Source organism: Pristis pectinata, chromosome 4 (assembly GCF_009764475.1).
Source record: "Pristis pectinata isolate sPriPec2 chromosome 4, sPriPec2.1.pri, whole genome shotgun sequence".
Lineage (NCBI taxonomy): Eukaryota > Metazoa > Chordata > Chondrichthyes > Rhinopristiformes > Pristidae > Pristis > Pristis pectinata.
In genome coordinates this window covers 65,905,179-65,922,629 of record NC_067408.1, presented here as the reverse complement: position 1 = coordinate 65,922,629, position 17,451 = coordinate 65,905,179, and the positions used below count along the sequence as shown (strand labels likewise).

The following is a 17,451-nucleotide window of genomic DNA, read 5'->3' as shown; positions in this document are numbered from 1 at the left end:
TCGGGTAGAACTTCTATCCTGTCTCAAATGAGCAACTGTGAGACATGCCAGCTATTTCCAACCCCCTCAGCCTTTCCACCAACCCTTGTTAATGGGATGCTGCTGTTTGTCAGTTAGATGTTCTTTCACAATCTCTAAAATGGAAGAATGGATGGTGGTTAGGCAGGACCAAAGAATGATGTGTCTTAATTACCCCACTCACTATTTGGTTTGGTGATTGACCTGGGAATGAATGACAGTGGAAAATGGTAGTTTAAAAACTTCCTGTACTTTACCAGGTTGTGTAAAGGGGAAAAATACACGATGTTCCAGTCATGCCTGGTAACTTTGAAGCTTCTGTTCAAATGTGACCTTATAAATAAATGCAGTTAATGTAACCACTGATTATTATAAAATGTTTGTAAAATACACTAAAGTGTAAAAAATTTTTTACATTTTTTTTATGAACAAGATTTTCCAATTTGTGTATTTGCAGGTAAATCCAGGGTGAAATAAAACAAAAATGCCTCTGTTCAAATCACACAAAAGTCCAGCAGACATTGTCAGAAATCTCAAAGAGAACATGTCACTGCTGGAAAAGCAGCATATTTCAGACAAGAAGGCTGAAAAGGTATGCACTCTTTGCTTGAAAAGATGCTGTCATGTGGGAATAATCTTGCTCAATGCATGAGAGGAAAAGCAGTATGGAGTGTAGTCGATAGCTGACAAAAGAAATTCTCTAGCAATTTTTCTTGTTAAGTACTAGTTCTACAGTTTAATTCATTATTATGGTATTATGTCAGCTTTTAAAACATTTTTTGTGGCTTTCTTGGAATGAAAGAACTTGCATTGCTGTACTCCTTTTCAACTAATGATTTGCTTCATAAATTGAAGCAAATGAAGCAGCCAGTCTGTTTGCAGGAACGAAATAAATAACGAAGTTTTTTATTTGGCATTGGTCGTTTAGATGGTGATGAGAACACCTAATGAACTCCCTTCTTAGGAGCAGTACCACAGAATCTTTATCTTCAGTTGAATGAACAGATCTTTGGTTTAATAATTTTTTCTCTCAAAGATTGTACCTCCTGACCCATAACGCCGTGCGATTTGTGCTAAACTCTTGGTGTAGAGCTTGAAATTGCTACCTTCTGACCACCATAGAAACCAAATGCAAGGTTATTGAATACAAATGCTTAGATATTCTTAAAAGCTCAAGTACTGCCAAATATTTGAATTTCAGTTGTTGTCAAACATTTGAAGATGGCACTAAATCATTCATCTGAATGGATTAACATCTCCATATATGCTGATACATGCACTGTGTGATTTAAGTTCTTGGCTTTAACTTGGTCTTTAGAATATTAGTATGTGACAGAAGGACTGGGAGTGCTTTACCATGGTTGTTAATTTGGTGCTACCTGTGCATTACAGCTGGCAACAATGGTTTGTGCCCAATACATCCAAAAGTCAGTAGTAGTTTCATCTTCATAAGGCCTAGTATGTTGGGGCATGGCCTATTTGTATGGTGTTTCCACAATGTGCCTGTTCAAAATTGATTTCTAAATGAAGTGTGATAGAGCGGAGCATATTATTGAATGTAATAGTAAGTTACAGCCTATTTAGTAATATGCTGTTTGTTTCAGAAGAAAGATGATCAGACTTTTGAAATATATTCTACACAAAGTGTGAGTTCAGGGTGAAGCATATGTACTTAGTTATTAGTAATAGAATTTCATTTATGGCACAGGCAGTCAATTGTGTCCACTGTTTTTACCAATACAAGTCGGTTTGAAATCTTTGCAGCTTTTAAATTAAATTCTGCAGTTTTTTGCATGTGAGAGCATATTTGGTATCAATCATTGTTGCAGGTAAGGAAATGCACATTTATTTTGATACTAGGCATGGTTTTGTGCACATTTTGTGGTATAAAGGGTGCTTTTTACAAACATTTTAACTAGTAGCTGAACTAAAATTATCAGACAGAAGTAAATAAAACTACTTGAAAGCACTTTACATTACATCTTTAGTTCATTATTGTTTTATCTATCAGCTTGGCTCAGTAGATGTTGCTTTTCTTGGTATAAGTGGGCAGGTATATGTCCTTTGCCAATATTTCCTCAATAGATACTGACAAGAAGTTCTGCAATACCAGATGTGTCGTCTTCCTTTTGGGGGTTAAATTTAGCTCTTTTCTTCCCCATTCCTGTCTAAAATTTGCTAAAGAACTAACTTAGAGTGGCAGATGTTCTTGTATCCTGATCAATAATCAACCTTCTTAACCAGAAATATCAGAATAATGTCATTCATCTTGTTACTGGTTGTGGGATCTTGTTATACACAAAGTGGCTGACTTTCTTTTAGGGTTTCATAAATCATAGAAAATTTGTCACAGGAGTTGGTATTTTGGCCCATTGTCTATGCCAGCTGTAAAAGAGCTCCCCAACCTAATCACACTGGGTCTGCAGGTCACAGCTCTTCAAGTACACAACCAAGCACCAATTAAATGGGATACAGGTTTCTGCCTCCATCACCCTCGCAGGCAGCAAGTTACAGATCCCCACCGCCCTCGGTGGGGGAAAATAATCTCATCCCTCTAATCCTTCTACCAGTCACTTTAAATCTGTGCTCCCATTTTTTGACCTTGCTGGTAAGGGAAATAAGTTCTTGTTTATCTTGGGGCCCCTCATAATTTTACACACTTAAGACTCCTTTCAATCTATTTTCCAAAACATAGCAATTTATCTAATCTTTCCTCATAATTGCAATTTTCCAGACCTGAAAATGTAATTTCAAAATAATTTTAAGATGTTGCTTTTGGCATTCAGCCTGCACTTTACCTCCTGCACCCACTGATTGCAGATGGTCTTAGCATACTAATGGATACCATGTGCTTCTCTCCAATGTCACTTGAGCATAGACAAAGCCTTCGGTAAGGGACAGAACCAGAATGTACAGGCCCTCAATGGCCACCTTGACCATGTCCAGGATGCAGCTCAACAAGGAGATTTCTACCACCTGATTCCCCTCCACCTCTTTCCCTGCATTTCACTCTCCCCACCACCCCCCCCCCCACCAACCACACACTCCTCCATTTGTGTGTGTGCGCGTGTATACTACAAATATAATCCATTGTATATGATGTTTGAACAAATTCTTCATGAAGGTTATTGGTATCTTTTTTTGGGACAAAATATCTAAAAAGTGGTGAAATTTGTAGATTGGAATAAAGCATGCATATTAGAATGGGGTTGATGCTGAGAACCAAACATTTCTGTCATTTAGGAACCAGAAATGAACAATTCCACTTTTGCTCAGAAATCTAAAATCTGATATTGTGTTTGGATGTTCTAAGCCCTGCCAATCAAAATCTTGTTCCATTACATGTAACTTGTTAAACTTTATTGATCTCTGCTCTTCAGGAATTCTGAGATTCACCAGCTGTGACAGGCATACAGACACCTTGAAAAGTGTATATTAAGAGTGGGATGATGTCAATTCAGTTCTTTAGACTGTTGCTCATTGGATTCCTAATATCAATAGGACAGACTGATGAAGGAAAATTTGACTAAACTTTACAGCTTACAACATTTGGTTCAGGAATATCATTTAAAATGGAGCATGGAGTAGACTTCTGAATCTACTACTTGGGGAGATTGAGGATAGTATCAGAGAATCTTAAAGTTGAAAAGTTTATTTCAAATGTCAGGGGATGATGGATAGGGTGTCGGATCCAGTTATTTTTGAATCTGCAGGTTCTCTGAGGAGTCCAAGAATGGGTTGAAAACAACCTGGTGCTTCACAACGTTTTATTGGAAAAGTTTAAAACAAAGAAACAGTCAGAGCACATGGCACTAGCTTTACTACTTGGAGATGAGCCAAGACAAAGGAATTAAAATGAGCTAGGGGGAGGGGGAAGAGAGCAAGAGAGTGATTAAGATACCAGTAGCAAAACCAACCAATGAGAAAACACGTATTCACCTGATGGACAAACCAGTAAGCTAAAAAGAGGTTGTATATTGTACAACCACTTGAGATATACATGTTGGATTTGAGTGTTTTTAAGTAGTTTTTAAACAAGGGAATATTACAAGTTTTCTGGGTAAGACACTGGCAGAGAGACTCATCTGGTTTTTAAGGCAAAGAGGAATCTTATTAACTTCCATTGTTTCTAGAACTGGAGTACTCCTACTATTTTGAATCAAAAATCAACTGACCAGTGGTTAGCTTTTCATCAATCAGCTGTTCCCCCAGACCAGGAATTGAATAAATCAGGTATCGATGAAGTTTTAAACACTTCTTTTATAAACATTCCTAAGTCAACTGCATTTCCTTTACATGAGAGGATTTTGGGTTTTAGTGTGTGAGTAATGTTTTTGTCTGGGTATTTACTATGGTCTGAATAATTGTACATTGTTAAAACAATGCACATCTGCTTCTGTAGTACAGGTGGAGGGAAAAAACAACAGGCAGTGGGACAGGTATCACAATGATTTTATAAGTAGAAATAAAAATTGGTCTACATGATCAAAACTGTTGGAAGCATACAATACCAAAGTGAAAGAAAATGTTTGCTGTAATCCCAGTAAATTACGTTTGGGATGTAATCATGTCTTGTAATTTAAAAAGTCAAAAGAAATTTTGGGCAAAATCTGCTTCAATTAACTCTATAATCTGTAGGTATTTTATCAGAAAACTTGTAATCACAAGCATTTGGTTCCAGATGTGTTCTAAATTAAGAAGAAACTAGTGTGTTAAATCAATTATAGAATATGATTTGGTATCCTTGTGGAAAAAATATTAAGTAGGTGCAAGGTTGAAAATTTACTTGGTAAATCTGAAGACTGGTGGTTATGTAATGTATTGTAGTGTCAAAATGTTTAATTATAAACTTGGGGGTCATGTATCTCTGCTGCAGTGGCTTGAATGTTTTCTGTGCAAAACATTGGTATGTTGCAACTTTGCTTAACTCTTTACATCATCCCAAAATTGGATTGGTGAAGCGATTGTACATGTGCTAGACCAGTCAACTATGTTATAAATCTTTGTTCCTTTCAAAAATTGTTACCTTGTAAAGCTGCCTATGGTATTCCATGTAGTTTCATTGGGCCCCACCTACCATTGTTGCATTCACACACACACACACACATGCCCTCTTGTGCTGCTGCTTTCTGATTCTTTCCCCCCTCCCCTCTGTTTTAGTAAAATAAAATCTCCAGAAAATATGGTAGAAATGAAAATGGAATGCAAAGAATGGTTGAGTGGAATTCTCTGAACTGAGGCAGAGCATTCCAATTTAATTAAATTAAATGTTGAACTTGCAGTCAATCTTTAAATGGGCTTGCTGACTGAACATACAATATTGCACTTTGTTTCTCTGTTGGAAATGGTTAACACCTTGGTAAAGCTTTCCTTAATTCCTGATATTCTGGCAAATGAAAGCAAGTTTTAATGTAAAATAGTGTCTGTGTTTTTCCTGAATGAAGAAGCTTGCAGAATCTGAAAGAAGGATTTGTACTTATTGAGTGCTGATTAAAACTTTTTACATGTGTGTGGCTTGGGATAGCCTTTTACACTTGATTATCTTGAAAGTGTAGAACTTGAGATTCATGAAACTTGTAGTCATTTGACTTTGCTGTACAGTTGAGAAAGCCTGTTCTTTTATAAGAAGCTGCAACACTCTGTAAAGCCTGAGAAGCTGAATTGTTTCTTTTAATATACAGCAGAATGCATGGAATTATTAATTTTCTTTTGCTAGTCTTATCTCGTGAAGATGCTGATCACTGTTGCAATTTAAAAAAAAGTTTTAGTTGCAACACTGATCAGCATCTTCATCAGACTAGCATCATGACATCTCATGGAAATGCCACTTGTTCTGTGAGCTTGAAAGCAGTGCATGTCCTTGTATCATTAATCTCTCCTGATGTACACTTTCTGCAGATTTATTAGTTTGCAGTTATTTTAAGTTGCATGTTTTTCTGCATCCCCTTTACCTGTGCAGACACACCTCTCTCAGGCCTAGGCAATTAGTACCATCTATTTTAAGGTTTGCAGAGGACACAAATATCATTTAAGAACGAAGTAATGACTGTCTCCAACAAAAAAAGGGTCTAATTACTTTGATATTCAACCACATTACCAATTGCTGAGCTCCTCATTGACCAGAAACTAAACTGGACAAGTCACATAAATACCTATAACCATGGATTCATCTTCTGACCCTCCAGATCCTTTTCACTGGCTGCAAGACATTAGTTGGAAGTGTTATAAAATACATTCCATTTGCTGAAATGAAGGGTTGCTCCAACAACACAATAACATTGACCCTATTCCAGAACAATGTAACCCACTTGTTTCCTCCACTACTAGAATACTGTGGCCGGAGTGTATACTTTTTACAAAATGCATTGCAGTTCTTCACCGAAGTTACTCTGACAGCACCTCCCAAACCTGTGACCTCTAATATCTAGCAGGTTAAGGCATATGGGAATATCACCGCCTGCATATTTGCCTTCAAGTGGGACACTATCCTAATTTGGAAATATAATGCTAGGTCTAAATTCATGAACTCCCTTTCCAAAAACATTGGAGTATATCATCAGGAATGTACCAGTTCAAGGCAATGGCCCATCTCCACTTGAGGGTATTTACTGGTGGGCAGTAAATGCTGACTTTGCCAGCAATGTTCACATCAATAAAATTAATTAAATGTGTAGACCTTGGAAACGTAGTTTACAATTATGTAGGCAGCAGCAGACTTCAGGAAGACATAGTCCAGTAAAATGGCCAGCTGCATGCAGGTTAAATTTTAATAGTGAATGTGAAAGAATTCATTTTAGAATGAAGAACAAGAAAAAATTAATATGGGGGTTCACATCCACAAATCTTTAAAGCAGCCAGAAAATTAATTAGGCCTTTCAAACCTTGATGATCCTGTGCTTTATGAACAGAACCAGAGTACAAAAATGAAGCAACAAACAACGTGCTGGAGGAACTCAGCAGGTCACACAGCATCTGTGGGAGGAAAGAAATTGTTGACATTTCAGGTCGAAACCCTGCATCAGGCCTCCCCTCCAGACAAACACCAGGCCATCATCTCCCACAGTGTCACAGATCTCATTACATCGGGAGATCTCCCATCCAACTTCACCAGTACAAAAATGAATATAGTTGTGCTGAACTTCATAAATTGGTTAGGTCAGTTACGCACAACACACTTGACAGAGAAATGTCAAGGCTTTGGGTGAGGGTGTAGAGGAGATTTTTTTGTGAATGGTTAGGCTGGAAAAGATGTAGTTTGCAGATAATTCAGGAGAAAACTAAATGAGCCATTCAAAATTAAAACTTTAGAAATTGTATTCTTGTGAAACTTTCTATTAGAGTGAAGATCAGTACACACAAGACTCTAAAATAATCGGCAAACGAAGCAGGAGAATGATAAGAATTTAAGATTGGTGGTGAAGCAGCATTACTTGCTGCTGACAACATTTGATGTCTCTAAAAATGTATTGATCTCTGTAACCTGGACTTCTCTATTGTAGTTTGCTATTAAGCTTCATTTCAAAGGGATTGCCAGTCCTGCAGTTCTGATGCTGTCAAGCTGATCAATCTCATTAAAATCAATTGCATTTTTAAAACACAAAGTCTTAGGTTGCACACAAGGAAGGAAAAAGTACAACTTTTAGTATTAAACACTTCAAAACTAGAACATTTATATTCTAAACTACCTTGTATTTATGTTTAATGAAATAGCATTAAACTTTATAAATGATTTTAGTTATTTTTAAATGGGGTTTGAATTGTAAACCAGTTTAAGGATCAGAGAATTTGGTAAACGATTAACAACTTGATTGTTATGCAGTATAGCTTAACATTATCAAGGTAATTGAAAAATGTGCTTGTAAATAACTCATTCAAGTGAATTTTCCCTATATTCCAGGGACAAGCTTGCAAAGGGCACAGTCTATGGATGAGGCCTGAATCACTGATGCCAACTCCAGAATTTTAGGGTTAAACTATGCATGCACAAATCACTGTTCATCATGAAAAGGATGTTGGCATCACTGAGGCTTGCATTTATTGTCTATTCCTATTGACCTTCCAACTGAATGGCTTACCTGGCTATTTCAGAGGCTAGTTAAAATTCAGGTACTTTATCGTAGGTATTGAGTTGCTGCTTGCAGGTCAGGCTAGTAAGGGCATCAAATTTCCTTCCTTTAAAGGATGTTTGTTATTAGTTTTACGGTGTATCACTGGTGAATGGTGACAGTTTTACAACTGCAAAATCCTGTTTATGCAACAACTTATCAGAATATACTATCTGCAAGTGTGGTGGAAGCAATAATAACTTTGAGGACATTAGATATAAATTAAGAAACCTGCGCTTGTGAGGAAGAAGCAATGGAGTGGAACTAATATGGTAAGTGTCTTAGTGCATCAACACAGATGCAATGGGCAATATGATTATAATTGACATACCAATTAATCCTACACAGTTGGAGAGTTAAAGGCAGCTAATGTAATATCATATATTGCATTTAATTCACCTAGTCATTGGGGAGGTAAATCATGCCTTCAGGAAAAGGCGTAGTTAAAAATGTCACCAGTATAATAGTTGTGGAATTGAAAATGCTGACAGGCTGGGTGTTGTCAGCATATTATCTACAGATTGGTCCCACATTTAGCAGAAAGGTTGAATTTGCTGTATTGAGACAAAAGGGTGGGATGAACCACCTGTGGATCTATGAAGTAGACCACCAATAAGGTATGAACTTCAAGTGCAATTGCAGAGAAGTCGAAGAAAACTGTTTTGTCTTGTGCACTTTGATAGCTTTCTAGTAAAATGGGATGAAAGCTCGAATGATGTGTAAGCCGATAGGAATTGCATGACTTCAGGAATCATTTAGAAAATGAATGATTATAATGGCTTTGAGAAAAGTAAAGTCAAGATGAGGAAAATAGAATTGGGAACCAAGAAAGAAAGAAGCTTTTGTAAGATGGAAGGGAGTTAGTGTAACCATGCCGATGTGGCAGAGTTTTGGAGACAAAATAAGCAATTCTTTTAATTTGGTTACAGTGATGAGGAGGGAGAGCTTGGAAAAGGATGCAGATTGTGGTGAAGATGTTTAGGGCTTGCTTTGTCTAATCCTGGAGTCTTGTGACTTCAAGAGGGAGAATTGGTATTACTTGGTGAAATCAGATCTCTTCGTTTGTAGATTACCAAGGATGTGCAAAACAAAAATCTGGAATGACTTTGTAGGTTCAGCAGCACCTGAGTATTCACTGTTTAATTTCAGATTTTTTCAAATCCTGAATATTTTCCTTGTGAATTACAAAAGGTGTACTCAAGCCTTAAAAGACAGATTCGTTCATGTCCTTGGGTAGTCATAAAAGTACTTTTGAATACTTTTATAGTCAAGTCATGTCCTATATGATTGTGACATAATTAATCTATCCACCGTGAACTTTTCTGCAGTCTTCTGCATAGTTGACCACGTCATCCTGCTGTGATACCTCTCCTCTGTCACCTAGCTGAGTGGAATTGCACTTGTCTGCTTCCATTTTTTTTTAATCTCATCTTTGGCAGTAAATTGCAAGTCAGTCTTTCTCTTCTGCTGTTGTCCCACTAGGATTGTCCTTACTTCCTCTTTTGTCCTTTGAGACACCATCCAAAAAGTCTGTTTCCATGTAATTATAATGACACAGAGGGATTTGGCCCATTCTATGCTAATTCCCAGGAAGCAATCCCATAGTCCCACTGCCCCTCTCCTTAATATTTCTTGCACATAACTATCAACTTTCCTTTGTTTTTTTTTTGCCATTAACCTACTAAGGAGTAATTTGCACAAGCCAATTAACCAACTAACAAAGCTTTGGGTTATGGGAGGAAACCCATGTAGTCACAGAGGGAAAAAGTCTAAACTCCACACAGCACCTGAAGTCAGGATTGAACTGGTGTCCCTGGAGCTGTAAGACTGTAGCACTAACTGCTACACTACCATGCCACCTTTGTGTACTGATTATATCCAGTTCTCCCGCTCCACCATGTTCATTAACTCTTCTAACTCTAAATTGTCAGATGCTTCTGAGATCCAATGCTAATGAGGACATGTTTCTTTCAACTAGATATTTAGAATACTAAAGCCATTGTTCACAGCACTCCCTAGCTATCGACTCCATCTGTTGCTCTGGCATCTGTCCATAACTGAACCAAACTTCACACAACCTTGGTCTGTGGCTAACTCCACCCCTTGCCTTAACTGGTGAAAACTTCCTTGTTGCCTCCACACTTGACGATTCAAAAGTACTTCTTGCTCACCTCCCTAGTTCTGTGTGTGGTCCTTAGATTACCTAAAACTGTACTGCTCGGTGACCTATATGGTTAAGTTTTTTTTAAACTCATCAATTTTATCAAATTGCTCATTCCAATGAAACAATATTGGCCTTGATGGTAAGTAAGCAATATGCAATGGTTGTTTAATCTATGAGGGGAGGGGGACTATTGAGTCAGGTGGGTAAAATCAAAACTTTATTGGGAGGTGGGGAATGGGAGTAGGGACGCAAGTTTAAAATTTCCAGATGTCAGCTGGCGAGCGAGCCAGGAGAGAAGGGGAAGGAGATCTGACCAAAAAATTTCCAGTTGGCTTGGGAGGGTGATATGGTGGTGAGTTGGGGTAGATAGTTGCGTGTGGATGGTCTTCTGTACGGGTAATTATTGGAATGAAATATTATATATGATGTAGCAAGAAAGCACAATGTTCCATGAACATATAAATTGCAGTTAGAAATGCAAATAAATCTCCCACAGTCTATCTGAATGTATTTCCCAGCAATTTGGTAATGCTTTAAGATGATAAAGGAACTGGTGCTGGTAGGAAGAATTGAGTTCTGGTACTAAGATACAAGCAGTATCAGTCTTGTTATCCCAACCCAGCCTGCTTCCATTCAACAACATTTTTTTGGCTCACCAGCTGCACATCTCTCTCCATGGATTTTTTTTCTCTCTGTGTGATTGAGACAGCCATGTCACGGCAGGGAACTTGGGATCTACCATCAGCCATAAACCTGTTCATTGTCATGGATCCTCATGCTTGCCCATCTGGATTTGACATTGCCACTTTATTATTTGTCCTATTTTTACAGTTTCAAGACTGGGTAGGGCTTCTGCACAGTCTACCAACTCAACTGATGTCTCCAAAATAGCCCAGTCTGCAGGTGTAGTGCAGACCAAACAATCATATCAGGAGGAGTGCCCATCAAAGAAATTCACCAGGCTCCATGAGCTACACCTACGGTCACCAAGAGTGCTCTGGCATTAAAATCTTGCCATCAAACATTTGTTGTAAAGGGATTTTATTTAATAGCAGAAGATAAACTGCTAGAAGAACTCAGCGAGTCAAGCAGCATCTGTGGAGGCAAAGGGATGGTCGATGCTTCAGGATGAAACCCTGCATTGGGACCTGGTCCTGCAGACTGGGTTATTATGGAAATATCAATGGTAATGTTCTAATGCAGGGTCTCAACCTGAACTGTCAACCATCTTTTTTACCTCGACAGATGCTGCAGGATCTGCTGAGTTCTTCCAGCAGTTTATCTTTTGCTCCAGATTCCAGCATCTGCAATGTCTTGTTTATTTTAATATTCATATTTAAATTGGAGTGAACCACAGCTGGAAAATTCTGTGTATTCAAGTTAAAATGCTTAGGATGTGTTACATTACTATAGTATTATTTGAATGATCTTGTTTAAAATAACATGCCCATGCAGTGTTGTGTTCTCACAACTGCCTGAGAACATTTGGTCCTGATTTAACTGCCAATAGAAGCTGATTGCTAATTAATACCAAATTTTAAAAATGCTCAGTGACTTTGGAGTGGCAAATGAGAAAAGTAGATGACAGTCAATATTTGGGTTTTAAACTTTGTACATTCTCAAATTGATGCAATTAAATTCTTGATGTGTGTCACTCATCACGTTCTGAAAATTCCCTCCTTGTAACTAGGGAACTAAATGTAGGTACAGCAGTGAATCCAAATAAGAGTACATGAAGAACATATCATTGATGTAACTGTTTTATACCACTCCTTTCCTAAATGTTCTGCTTCATGTTTGGGTATAGTTTCACATCAACTGGCTTCACTCCATGTGGATCTTGACAGTGAGTGCTGGCAGGCTATTGACTTTATTGTCATCACAGCCAAGCATGAAATTCTTTTAGCTCAGTTACTTAAGGGTGTATTGGCCTGTTTTGCTCAAAATTGCCTTGATGTATTAATTTTGTAGAGGAGCACACTGAACTATGCATAGAAGAATGAAACCATAGCATCTTAACTAACTTTAATCTATTAACTGATTTGTGACAGTCCATCAACTGGCTTTTTAAGCTTAATACATGCCTTCAATACCCGCCTTCAATACCCAACAGTGTATGCTTTGTTATGAAACACAGATATAACTCATTTAAAAATTCTCCATGGTGAAAGGACCAATAATGGACATAGCAACAGTTTGCAAAAAGCTGACAACCTACAGTAGCACTATTTTCACAAGGCAGAAGCCAGGCTATAATAAAGTATTGAAAATCATCCCAAAATATTTTGCCCAACCAACCAAAGGGAAATGTTAGGAGTTTGACAAAAGCTTAAAATGTTGAGTTACAGTGTATAAATGGTCATGAAGGGGGTGGGAAGAGGAGATTCTGGGCATTTTTCAGAACATTGGGCCTAAAAGACTGAAGGCTTGAAACTCTTCCCTCCCTCCCTCCCCTCCACCATTCAATATTGGGATGAAAGTAGATTGTCTCACATGGGATGAGTTGAGGGAAAAGTGTGTAGGACCAGATGATATTACCATATCTTTTCTGGACGTGACTTGTGCTTGAATCTCTTCATTTATGAGAAATTTAAATCCCAGTCACCCACTTGCTGATTGCACTGACTCATTCCTACTTAAATTTAAAGTAAAGTGTAGTAGAGTTTAGAATGTTTTGGAGGATGGACAGCTGAGCAGACAGGTTGAGAGGCAACACTGGCATGAACCACTTTTTTGGCAGCAATAGTGATATTTATTTCTGTTTCATGATTCTTGACAATAGTATATCTTATGGGTCAGGTCAGCCCCACTGGAGGTGGTGGGGTGGGCAGTTGGTTTGGGGTGGGGCGGGGGGTGACACTGTGGTTTATAATTAGGAGGAAGTAGTGCTGTCCTCAATATTGACTTCAGATTTCATGAGATCTCATGGCTTCAGGTCAAATATCGCTCTCACTCAACTGAATGCTGAATCTCTGCATTGAATGCTAATTGAAAGTGGCACTGAGTAGCAAAGACACAATGGTGGGAGAACTTCAATGCCCACCACCAACAGTGGCCCTCTAAAATCACCACTGAGTCTTGGGGAAACATGGCTGTCAAATTGTGTTTAGACAAAAGGTAAGAGAACCAACCAGAAGGATAAATTTGCAAGATCTTGTTCTTGCCAATCCATCTGTCGTAGATGCGGACACTTGACAGTAGTGGTAGGAGTGACATTGCAGAGACAGAACCAGGCACTCTCTGTCATGTTGTATGGCACTGTTGTTGTACTAAATGGAAGAGTTGGAACAGATTTGGCAGCTAAAAACTGGCCATCCATGAAATGTGGGTGATAAGGAGCAGAACTGTATTTCCTGCAATTTATAACCTCATGGCATATCCCTCACTGCCACTACTAGAGTTTTAGACCTGGTTCAATGAAGAAGATAGAGCTTGCCAGAAGCAGCATTAAGGGTATCAGAAAGTGTGATGCCAACTTGGTGAAAGTACAACATAGACCCATTGTTGTGCCAAACGGTAGAAGTAGAGTGCTTTTAACAAAGCTAACTGATTCACAACCAACAAATCTGATCAAAGTTTTCATGTGTGCAGTCATGACACAATGGGAGGATGAGTCTCCATGAGCATGCCATCTGCAATAATGCTTGAGTCTAGTTTGCAATGATAGTTTTGCAGCACAGAAGCAGGCCCTTTGGCCCAGTAAATCTACGCCCGTCAAGTACCTAGCAATCTATCAGTTAGAAATGCAGAGGGGATGATCTACCTCTACCTCCTCCCTGATGACTGTCACAGAACCAGTCTTCATATAGTTCGATCACTTCATTTGATTCTCGTTATGTGATGCCATATCACATATTACAGAGAAATGCCAAGAGCTCTTGATACAATTAGAAGCTCCTCTATCCAAACTGTTCCACCACAACTGATGCAACACTGGCATCAACATGGTAAATTATCCTAGTGTCCCCTGCACAAAAAAAGAACTTGGATAAACCCAGTCTGTTTAATTACTCTGAATAATACTGCAAAGTAATGGAAGCTATTTGGAAGCTGCTCTTGAACAACTCTTAGCAATGACATACTCATCGATGCTTGGTTTGGGTCCCATGGAGCTGTTCTACTTCAGGCCTTGTTTCATGGCTGAAAGGATTGAATTTTGGAATTGAGACAAGTGACCAGCTTCAACACAAGCATATTTGATTGCCTTTGATATCAAGGAGTGTTAGTGAAATTGTAGTTGGTGAGGATTCAGGGGAAACTCTTCACAAACTGAAGCCATATTTAGGCAAAAGAAGATGGTTGTGGGAGGTCAATAAAGCAGTAGAAATAGCAGGAGTAAGCTGTGTTCACTTAGGTGATCTTGGTATCAACTCCACTTTCCTCCTTGTTTGCCATAACCCTTGAATTCCCTTAAAATCTATCTGTATCAGTCTCAAATGCATTCAGTTGCAACCTTCACAGCAGGCTGGGGTAGAGAATTACAAAGATTCTTAACCTTATGAAAGTAGTTCCTCCTCAAATGAACCCTCCCAGCACCCCCACAGCCCAATTCTGCAAATGTTCCTGGATCCACCCTCTCCACAGAGAGAAATTCCTTTCAGCATCTGTTGTCAAGTTTTCTCAGAATCAAAGTTGCAGCAGCAGGTTATCACTGCAGAAGTTCATCTAGGTTGTGTTTTAGGTACAATCACCTTCAATTGTTTCATCACTGATGTCAATGCACGACAAAGTCAGAGGTCAGGATGCCTGCTGAGGACTACATTCAGTGTTTGATTCCACTTGTGACTCCTCAAATAATGAAACAGTCGGTTATGTATACAGGCAAGAAGTGAGCAACATTCAGAGATGGATTGATAAATGGTTAACATTTCTCCCATGTAGATGTCACCCAGTTATCACTCAGGCATTCAACAGGATAACTGTCCTGAAAATACCCACCTTCGATATCTGCGAAGTTCACCTATGATCAGAAACTTAACTGAACCAGCCACATATGTGTACAGGCGACCCCTACAACCCCCCCCAATCTCCACCCCCTCCCCGCCCCCATCTCATTACGGAAGGGTTACATTCCTAGAAAGCAGTCCATATAGCAATTTTTTCCTGTAACACAACCCTATTTCCCATTGAATCCTATAAGTGGAAATGTGATCCCACGGTATATTTTTCTCTCAGTGGTAACAAAGAGTACCACAGTTACTGGTTCACAACGGGAAGTGCAACACTTAAGAGATTTGCTTGGAAACTGATACGGCATTCTCTTAAGTGGCCAGCAGCTGCATTTGGAGCTGCAAGTGACTGCAGATGCTTATCTTTTAGCCTTCAGAAACATACACTTCTAAATGCATATCAAATATAGTTAAGATAGGTTAATGATATAACTCACAACAAATAAATTCTGACATTGCCTGCATTCTATGGATATTTTTTAAAAAACTGATACTGCAGGAGGTTGGTAGGTTGGAGAAGACACTAAAATAGTTGATGTCGTAAACAGTTAAGATGGTAATCAGGAATTACAGAGGGATCTTGATCAGCTGGAAAAGTGGGCTGAGTAATGGCAAATGGAGTTTAATTCTGATAAGTGCAAGGTGTTGCAATTTGGGAAGACAAATGAGGGTAGGACTTTCACAGGGCAATGTGGAGTGTCGTAGAACAGGGGGACCTAGGTATACAAGTAACTGGTTCCCTTAAAATGGGATCACAGGTAGACAAGGTGGTGAGGAAGGCTTTTGGCATGCCAGCCTTCATCAGTCAGGGCATTATGTATAGAAGTTGGGAGGTTATGGTGCAGTTATACAAGATGTTGGTGAGGCCACACTTGGAATATTGTGTTCAGTTTTGGTCACCCTGCTCTAGGAAAGATGCCATTAAGCTGGAAAGAGTGCAGAGGAGATTTATAAGAGGATATTGCTGGGGCTGCGTTATGAAGACAAGTTGAGTAGGCTGGAATTTTATTCATTGGAGCGAGGGAGAATGAGGGGGGGATCTTATGGAGGTGTATAAAATTGCGAGGGGCATAGGTAGGGTGAATGCACTGTCTTTTTTCCATGGTTGGGGAATTAAGAACTAGAGGACATTGGTTTAGGTTGAGAGGGAATAAATAGGAACCTTGGGGGCAACATTTTCAATCAGAGGGTGGTCTGTATATGGAATGAGCTGCCAGAGGAAGTGTTTGAGGCAGGTATGTTAACGATTAAAATAAACTTGGATAGGTACATGGATAGGAAAGGTTTGGAGGGATATGGGCCAAATGTGGGCAAATGGGACTACCTTAGGTGGGCACCTTGGTCGGCATGGACCAAATTCTTTGCCCATCTTAACAACTCATCAATACAACAGACAGTAAGGGTCCCAGCACCAATCTTTGCAATGCACCACTGGTTACTGGCTTTTATTAACAAAAGCAACACTCCACCGTTGCCCTCTGCCTCTTATTACCAAGCCAATTTTAGATCCACGTTGCCTTGGATCCTGTGGGCTCTAAACTTCTGGACCAGTATCCCTTGTGGTACCTGGTCGAAGGTCTTCACGTACACTGCATCAACCACATTGCACTCATCAAGAGGCTGTTACTTCACCACACTGTTAGTTGGTACTGGCAGATATTCCCTTTGTGCCCTTTCACTGTAAATTAAAGTACATTTGATTTCTAAGTTTTCTCAGTTCTGATGAAAGGTCATTGACTTGAAATGTTAACTCTTCCTCTCTACACAGATGTTGCCTGATCCTAAGTATTTCCACCATTCTCTGTTTTTAATTTCCAGTCTCTGCAGTTTTTTGCTTTAATGACAATCCAGTAGTTTCATAGTTAATATTGCTGAGACAAGCTCCTTTTAAATTCTGGATTTATTTCATTACTTGAATTTAAATTCAGCAACTACAATGGTGAGATTTGAATTTGTCTTTTTTGATCAGTGATTCAGAATTCTGGATGCCAGTCCAGTAACTTAATTGCTATGGTAACATGCCATTAGAGGAGCCATGTGATGGGATTAGAGGAGGTGGATGTATGGAGGAAGGTGGGGATAAGGGAGAGATATGTGACATCGTATGCCCCTATAGCACTAGAAGAAGTGTAGAAGGGGCAAGGATGAATGTGTGAAGGATCTCTGAAAGGCAAGAATAAACATCACTACTTGGAACTCTTTGGTAATGATTCAT

At 39.0% G+C, this 17,451-nt stretch overlaps 1 protein-coding gene across 4 annotated transcripts in view; it reads left to right on the top strand.

Moving 5' to 3' along the window:
• cab39l (calcium binding protein 39-like) overlaps window positions 1-17,451 on the top strand; it is a 94,680-nt gene that overhangs the window by 52,496 nt on the left and 24,733 nt on the right. For all 4 annotated transcript variants that reach the window (XM_052014574.1, XM_052014577.1, XM_052014576.1 and 1 more), the window contains exon 3: window positions 476-610. In XM_052014574.1, coding sequence (XP_051870534.1) covers window positions 503-610 — 108 coding nt within the window. In that variant the 5' untranslated portion in view covers window positions 476-502. The remainder of the gene's footprint in view (window positions 1-475; window positions 611-17,451) is intronic.